At 41.5% G+C, this 9,235-nt stretch overlaps 1 protein-coding gene across 5 annotated transcripts in view; it reads right to left on the bottom strand.

Annotated features, from left to right (window-relative positions):
- Positions 1 to 2,046: 2,046 nt before the first annotated feature.
- sh3glb2b (SH3-domain GRB2-like endophilin B2b) overlaps positions 2,047 to 9,235 on the bottom strand; it is a 41,913-nt gene continuing 34,724 nt past the window's right edge. For all 5 annotated transcript variants that reach the window (XM_085794064.1, XM_085794065.1, XM_085794066.1 and 2 more), the window contains 2 exons: positions 4,611 to 4,851; positions 2,047 to 2,212 (listed from right to left, as the gene is read on the bottom strand). In XM_085794064.1, coding sequence (XP_085650190.1) covers positions 2,105 to 2,212; positions 4,611 to 4,851 — 349 coding nt within the window. In that variant the 3' untranslated portion in view covers positions 2,047 to 2,104. The remainder of the gene's footprint in view (positions 2,213 to 4,610; positions 4,852 to 9,235) is intronic.

Genomic DNA, 9,235 nt, shown 5'->3' with positions numbered 1-9,235 from the left:
CTGAACAATTTAATACACTTTCTAAGTATGTTAATTTTAATTATCTTGATGATATGAATAAATTGTGTGTAATTTTAGCTGGCAAACACTGTACTAACAAATGTGCCAAAGCCTGCCATCTCATCCTTAATAGAAGATTGTCTTTCATGAGCTCCAGTTTATAAAACAATTGTTCTGTGTTTTGTCTGTATAGTACCATAATGTACGTTTTTATTCATGATTTTCTTTTAGTTGGTGTCTCACAACTCTTTTTTGAGTGGTCCTCAACATTTTTAATTTTGCCAAGGGGGAGGGGGTAATTTGTAATGAATACTGTATTTTTATATTGCCTCTGCATTTTTACTGTGTGTTGTGGATTGACACCGAAATAAAGTTCATCTGAATCTGAATCTGAATCTGTATGAGTTGGGCACAACATGATGACTGTAAGGGAATATTTTGGTTTTAGTCTGTTGAATCATCTTAGAAACAAAGGAATGATTGTTAAATCAATAAGGGTCAGCTACTACTCTTAGCTGATGTCGTCGGTCACTTTGGACTGAGTTTTTTGACAATGGTATTTATGTAGTACTTTGAACTGTTTGTTTATATCTTGTATAGGGTTCAGTCATTCTGACAGTAGGTGTCCAGACTCTCGAGACCTGCGAGGTTGAGAGAGGCTGCACCACATTCTGCCCAATAGTTAGACTCTGTCTTTATTTTGATGATCATTGTTTATTATTTACTGGTTGTTCCCTTTGGTTAGACAGACGCTTGCAATAAATTCTTGAAACTTTGGGAAGCCTTTGTTGTTTTTTCTTCCTCAGCAGAAGGCAATGTTTTTGCCACCACAATATGTGAAAGCCAAATGGGAAAAGAAGGCTGCAAAAGGCAACATGCTGTGTTTACCACCACTTCTAAAAACAGAAACAGGTCAGTGAATTTTAAATTAAGACTCTTTTCGATATAAAGACCGGACTGAATGAGAAACCACATCCAACTGCTCACGACCGTTTACTGTACCTCGTCAGCCGAAAATATTTGTATTTCGGAAGAATTCAGGAGTGAAACCACAAGAAGAAAAACCTGAAAAAATCCCTTTCGATCGATGCCCCAAAAACTCCTCTATGAATTAGCCATGTTTTCCTGCTTGTCGCTTTTGCTGTTATTGCTTGTGTTGTTAATTATTCCAATGGGCTGAGTTAGCCTGGTAGTGAGGTTTCTAATGTTTTTGGCCCACTGTAAAACAATAGTAAGACCGGACCAGCAATACGGACCAGTTCCACATGTTTTTGTGGAATGTGTTGTTGCATGACTGAAAAGCAGACTCAGGCCAAGAAGCACAAGGCAGCAAAATGATTAATATTGCAAACCAAACTCTACTATCTGTTGTGAGATTTCATCACATGCCAAACACAATATTTCCCATATTGCCTACTCCTTTGTCTGCATTTGTAACTGAGTGCACACAGATTTATAGCTCCTAGCTCTTGCTCATGTCAACACAACTTCTCTATTAGTGCTTCCTTGGCCTCCCCGTGCTGCTGTTACCACAGACATGTCTGAACAAGCCTGCCAGTGCACTCACCTCACAGCAGTCTGAGGCTCATGGGGATGTGGTTTGTAAAAAATATCACTATAGTCCCTACAGTATCTCTGCGAACATAAGGTTAATATGTATAACTTTAAAAATAAAAGTGTCAAACAGGACACGTTAGTCCCAGTTTCCCTCTCGATGATGATTTAGAGCATCAGGCTTACTCTGGTTTCCCATCGCTGTGTTCCTGGACCTCAGCTGTGAATCCAACGTTACAACACAAACAAAAACCATCGCATAAAATCACCAGACAAAAGGAGAGTGTAGCTTCATGTGGCCTCACCACACATTCCACTGGAACAAGAGGAAGTCCTAAATAACCCACATCAAAACAGTCACACGTGTTGACAACCGTTTCCTCCTGTGAGTTGTTTCTCTGTTGAGGATCTTTTCCCACACACGGTTTTGAGTTAATGTTTAAGATGAGATACACTAAATGTACTGAATGCACACATGATAGTAGGTTGAGATGTGTGGGTGTGCGTGTGTGTGTGTGTGTGTGTGTGTGTGTGTCTGGTGTGTAGTCCATTAGCTCAGCAGTTCAAGGTAGGTGACGGGGACTTTGCCCTTCTCATTTCCCCGTTCTCCAATCAACCAATCAGGGTCCATCCCAGGTACCGTGTATACAGTGATCAGCTGGAAGAAGAGAGAGAAAGAGAGAAAATAGATTAAATGTATATATTTATTTATATAGCACATTTAAAAACAACCTCAGTTGCCCAAAGTGCTGCATAACATAAATACAGTCCAGTGCCAGCAATAGGCTATAGATAAAAAAAACAGCATAAATTACCAACATAGATTAACAATAAAAAATAGGGCAATAAAAACCAGCACTAAAATAAGGTAAAACAAATAAAAGCTATACTAATAATAAAATAAAAATTAAAAGTCAGGGTGTCAGGGTGAGTTGAAGGCCAGTGAGAAGAGGTGGGTCTTTAAAAGTGATTTAAAATGCTCCAGGGTTTGACCTGCTCTAATGTGGAGTGGTAGGATGTTCCATAAATTTGGGGCCACAACTGAAAAGGCTCTGTTGAATTTACTCCTGTGATGGAAAATTCTGATATTTAACCCATATTATGTTTTACAAGTGTTGTATAATCATGTTGGTAACAGAACTTCTTTTTTCACCCTGTGAGGAGTTAATCCCTTTGATGACAGCATTGTGAGCTGTAGCAGAGTCCACTAGGACAGGTTAAAGGTTGAGAGCAGAGAGGCTCCCACGACAGAGTGTCCTGTGGAAACAGGGTTCCTACAGCTTAAGCCAAGTTAAATTTAAGACTTTTTAAGACTTTTTTAAAGCTACTTGAAATGACCGACTTCACAATAAACACAAATGCAGAACCCCCACCCCCCCCAAAAAAAAAAAAACACCACATCAATTACATAGGGTTAGGGACAATGTGCGAAGTGCGCTCGGGGTGGGGGGGGGCACTCGCTACTTGTTGAAGACAGCTGTGACCAATTGTTATTGACATGATGCTCATCATATGGTTTTATGCACTGTTTGTGTATTTTGTAAAGCAATAATAAAGTTGTTTTAAAAAAAAAAAAAAGACAGCTGTGCACTTGCTGGTGAGAAAAAAACGCCAGGAGGGTTTGGAAAGTTGCCAAACCCTCAGCTAGAAGTTTGAAAACACCGCGATCTAGTGTGTTGGAGGAAGGACGGTGCCAGCGTGCACGTGACCTGAGCTGAAAGTAGTGGGAGTGTCTGTGAGTTGAGCACGTCGGCCTGTACTGTGTGTGTGTGTGTGTGTGTGTGTGTGCGCGTGAGTGAGTGAGACTGCTGTCTGCTGAACAGAGGATCACAGGAAGAACGATCTGAAGTGCCCGTTTCGGATACAAAAACCCGCCGAACTGATCCGAAACCAGCCCAATTTTTATCCACCCGCCCAAACCCATTTTTTCCCGCACAATAGATTATAAAAACGCCCAATTGGGCGGGAACCCGCCCAATCTGGCAACACTGTTTGTGGGTTACAGAGTGTGAGAAAGCCCTCCAGGTAAAACACCATCTACTGGTCAAAAGGTGGAAATGCATCAGATCAAGTCAGGACATGCCCAGTCACACTGACAAGCAGCTAACTTTGGATGCCTGTGATGGCCTAATAATAATGAATATTTTGTTTGTAGCACCATTATTGCAATTCAGTTTCTTACTGTAACTAGAAGAGAATGTCGAATTATTTACTGTTCTATAACAACTGTTTCCAGTGGTTAACTTTGATATCGACATACATTTTATTGTCTTTCTTTATGTTTCAGACCACACACACACACACACACACACACACACCTAAAGACACACACATAGGTTGTCGTTGATGTGAATTTCAACAATCTGCATTAAAGGAGGAAAAAGGGGATTTCTCTGTCCAAGTGCCTTGATTTGATTCTCTAACCGGAATCATAGTCCGTGATCCACCGCCTCAACCAGCAATCCTCCTTTCTGAGGCTCACCCCCTCTAACACAAAGCACGTTTGTGTCGCCGTGCACAGAGACAAGAGCTGGGACACCGGGGGCGATGGCCGAGTAACTTCTACCACCACACTGTCCAATTTAGTTCCACAAAACATGCTTTGTTATTAAAAATAGCCTCTAAATATCAGATGTGTTGAGTAAATGGGTTGGAATCAGTATGTCTCATTGGTGACATTTACATCAGCAACCTCCTCTGACTCCATCCAAGAGTGTGTATGCGTGTGTGTCAGCGAGGACGAGTGTTATTTTCTTGACGTGGCGGAATTCCATCTGTGTTATCTTTTTAATCAGCCTCCGCTTCCTCTGTTTAGTCATTGCCATGGCGACCAAGAGAGAGTTAAAACCAGTGTATCCTACAGGAAGCCACAGAGCTGGCACCCTGACAGCAGCAATCATCTTTCCTGTACTGTACTATCATCTGCCTTGTTGAATGTGTGTGTGTGTGTGTGTCATGCAGCCAAAGGCCCTCTAGCTGCTTCCTGTTTGAGTCAGACGTTGGTTCTTTTGTATAGGAGATGTGTGTGTGGGGTGAGTCATGAAGAGCCACTGTACCTCATCGGCCAAGAGGGAAAGCTCGCTGACATCATGAGCGTCATAGTCATACAGGACCTTCGCTTTCCTGGTGCCAGTCACAGGGAATGGACTCTGCTCCATTGGCAGCGTGCTGGGCTTCGGGCTGGATGAGGAGGAGACGGCGGCTCCAGGAGGTGACGGTCCAGACAGGAAGGCAGATGAAACGGGGCTTGGGCAGACAGCAGCGGAGGAGTTGGAGGTGCCGACAGCGTTGGCATGTCTGAAAGTGAGAGTGTGAGGGGACAGACAAAGATGCTGAAGTTATGATGAGCCTTTGAAGCCGATACCCAGCTTATTCATTTAGAGCTCATGTGTTCTGTGGCCAAGAGAGCACATGGTGGCCAGACCCAGATGTGTATTATTCCAAGATTTTCATGTGTCAGCTGCTGCAGCCTCCACCTGCACAAGTGAAAACAGATCTGGAGATATGACTCGTAGCTACAGTACATTTTTGTGGTCTTGAATTTCTCCTATTCTGATGTATCAGCTGTATACAAAATGTCTTTGTTGTCTGTTATAGAAAACTGTCTGGGAGCTATTGAATACATTTTGGACCACAAAGAAAGATAAACCAAAGCTTTTTTTTGGAGCACAATGATAATGGATTAGTCAGTCTGGATATATTTTGCGTTATATGATATTCAGTGTTTTCTTCAAAGAAAGGAATACACCAGCTTTCTTTGAAAACTCCACTTCAGTGATCCACCACGCCACCTGCGTCAATGCTCTACTTGACATCAATCTGCCTCTTCACAAATGAGCTCTAGAAAATGGCAAACAGGTGGAGAAGAAAGTCAGACACTATGATGGTAGTCCAAAAACAGCAAAACAATTAGCCCGAGTTCAGTGAGAGACTCTACAATAAATACAACAACAATGGTGTTTGAGAGAAGGAATCCATAAACTCTACAGACCACTACACACACGACCAAATCAGCTGCTAAACATAAAAACTGCATCAGTTACATATTTCACATGTCCTAAATCAGATTTTAATCCAATCCCTTTCAAACTGAGAACAACATCTTTGCTTCTCTGAGGTATGCACAAACTGTGCTTGGAGCTACTGTAATGTGTGTACTTAAATACATATGTGTGGAACCTGTTGTGTTTTTGATGAAGTAGAACCACAGTGCTGCTGTCTCACTGCGTCTTTATTCTGATGAGGATTACATACAATAATAAAACAATATATCCCTCTGGACACCACCCAAACCCTTACTAGGATAAACACCAGATGAATGTATTTATATTCAAAACATTAAATGAAGGCCAAATAAAACATAGAAGAACCCAGAACAAAAGACCGCTCTAAAAAGAAAGCGGAAGAGTTTAGGTGGGACGTGGCCATTTTACTTGGGATTCCCCCACACAGAAGAGGATTAGGGCTGCTGTGGGAAAAAAGTGAGTTCTGATTTTTTTCACAGAATTCTGACTTTAATCTCCTAGACTAGAAAAAAAAAAGCGCACAGATATATACACATAGATGCCGCCTCTGACGCTGCTGTCCATTGGAACAATATGTCAACGCGGCCACCATCTTGGGCCGGGGGAAGCTGTGTCTACTTACTGCATTCGTCATGGAGTAGAACAGGAACAATGGTTCTTTTATACAAGTATTTATCCAATGTCCAATTATCCATTGTTCCTGTCCTACTTCATTTGACTCCCTGATGAAGGCTAGACGCCGAAACGTGTCAGAGTTTTTAATTGTCATTTTGACCATGCCATAATTTAATAAAGGCATTTTATAGTTAAGAGAGTGCCTTGGAATTTTTCTTTTGTTTTCCCACTTACAGGAATTGTTTAGATTAACAGATACATGGATTGTTCATGTTAATGTCGAACAGTTAATGCCTATTATGGTAAGCTATATCCCTATGTTGGGAGAAGGTGGAGTTTTGGAGTTATGATCATGGTTTTGAGCCTTAGGGGAGAAGATCTCACTTTGGCACCAGGGATGCTTCAGGATTCGGCATTTTTTGTACACTGTTCTTCTACTTGTTAATAAACTTCTTTTTGAACACAAGTGAAGATGTGTCGGCGGTGATCCCTTCTTTTCATCAATACATCAATATACCACAGGGGAGCCACCTATCACTGCCAGGTAGCCTATATCAAATTTTGTGTGATTATATGACACTATATACATAATCCCTGGCTGTATGAAGGATGGCTATACACAGCTCAGCTCATCATGAGCCAATGTTAGTCACACATTTGTCCCTGCTATTGTCAGATTTAATGTGTGTTATGCAGCAATTTTGTTTCAAGCCAAATTTTACCCAAGGGAGATCAATAGAGACTTGACTAATAGTTAGTGTGAGTAGGCTATGCTAATATGCTCAGTAACAGTGCTAACAATTCGTGTTTATCATATTAATTTAGCCAATTAGCATGCATTAGCATTAAAAACACATAGCCAAAATGCCAACCTCATTGTGGCACTAAATCAGGTCAATCACAGTCTCAGCCTTTTTGTCCAGTCTCCTTGTGTTGAGGTTAGACTGACAGCATTTCACAACGCGGCTCCTCCCAGTTGTAGGATTCCAGCCGACAACCACCACTCTGAGATCATCCAGACACGTGCCCGGGCCCCCTTAACATTTCCTGTTGCCAGGGCCAGTTCTTCTTGCTCCATTCATTGTCAGATCCCTGTTCTCCTTTTCCTGTTATTTCCTGATACATAACACAATGTGTCTGAGCATGTGGCAGGACCCACTTAAAGTCTGCCTTACAGGAACTGAGCCAGAACAGACCTTGTGGAGCCCCAGGTTAAATTCTATCAGATGCGTGAGAGACATGTCTCGGCTTCGGCATGGCAGCGGAGCCAATATGTTTAAATTCCAGTGTCCCTTCCCTGGCTGTGGAAGTGAATCCTGGTTCCAGCATGGCTCCGGCACGGTTCTGGCCTTCTGGAGCCCTCCGCAACACATACGACTTTATAATAGGTGGATTGGTAGTGTTTATAAAGAACTTGAGAAATCAAAGAACATAATTGTCATGTAAACACCTGATTCATCTAAGAAAAATGGACTCGGCTGTGAGTCCACTTGTTATGTGGGGAGTGTACAGAGTACATATTGCCGAGACTATCATTCCTCATGTCCACAATACCTCTCAAGTTTCCTCAGCAGTGGTTTAAGGAAATAAATACATTATTTATACATTTTTTATGGAGAGTGATACAAAACCAAAAATAAGCTTGAAAAAACTAACCATTTCTAGAAAGATGGGGGGCTTAGGTGTACCTGATATGCATTCATGTTACTTATTCTATAATAGCAGATATATTATCTTGGGCATATCTAAGACATTGCCTAGAAGGGAGCTGGATGTGGCTGGAACAAAAAGTATTGTTGAAAGTAACAAAAATGTTTCTCTAGTTTCTCTGTGGTACCACCCAAAATGCAGTAATATTGATAACCCTTGATCCAACATTCACGTGAAATAGCCAGAGAACTGACTCATCGAAGAAAGAATGGACTGCTCTGCTGTGAGTCCACCAGTTATATAATATAGGGGAGACCAGGGATGATTGCGTAACAAAGGGATGGTTGTAACAGCATCAATTTCACAAACAAGGGATAACATTAGAGTTATTTGATCAATACCCACTCACTCCCTGACATTGCATGTGAATTTGCAGTATTTGCCGTATGAAGAAGACGAGTGTAGGTTTTACAGCCAAAAACTTTTTTTTTTCCAGGTAAGAAACAAATCTTTTGGACCAAGTCTAAATTTTGACCAGTATCAATACCATTGACCTTTGAATTAGGTAACTTGTCATTTCAAACCACCATGCTGGTAAACAATGGCTGACAGGTGTGGGGATGGTTGTAACACCTTTTAGCGTTGTGTCACCGTCTTTCCTGGAATTTTACATGGACTATGAGCTGCTTCTGACCTTGTGCTGAAGGTTTCCATTCATACATGTACAACATTCACTGGTATTATTACAGCTTTCTAATGTTAGGATCCACACCTCTGACACTGCTCTTCATTTAGCCGTCAGTGATGAGTTTTTTTTGTTCATACTGAACCACAGAAAGATGCTTTAGTGTTGAAACATGCAAAAAAACTTACATGGATGCATATTTTGCGGTGTAGTCTCACTATTACAATTTAAACCAGGTTGTGTTAACCTACCCTGGTATAGTGGGGTCGGTTACAAAAAGGGGCTGCCGCTTCACCCGGCTGGTTCCTTGCTAAGGTGCTGGAGGCATCAAAAGTGTCCAAACTGAAGAAAGAGATCTCCGCACACTTAGATCTATGCAATCTCACTTTTTAAAAGCTAAGCTTTCGGTCTCAGAGCATACACTGAGACAATGGACAGGCAGGTAAAAAAAAAACACACCTAGTGGGGTCGGTTGTAACAGTGGCACTCCTTGCATTGGACATTGAATGGCGAATTCTGTGATATACTGTAGTTTAAGAAGTTTAAAGGAAATCCACACCGCGACACATCGTATATGTTATAACGTTATCCACCACTCAATGTATTGATTTTTTGCCGGCTTCTTTGTAAATAAATGCACATGACCGGGAGGAGGGTTAGCAAAACAGCGGAAAAGCGACCAGACTTGCATAGTTCCTCTTTAACA

Source organism: Trachurus japonicus, chromosome 12, assembly GCF_045865225.1.
Source record: "Trachurus japonicus isolate A0001 chromosome 12, Traja_1.0".
Taxonomy (NCBI): Eukaryota; Metazoa; Chordata; class Actinopteri; order Carangiformes; family Carangidae; genus Trachurus; species Trachurus japonicus.
The sequence above is the reverse complement of the archived record's forward strand: the minus strand, read 5'-3'. Positions and strand labels throughout refer to the sequence as shown.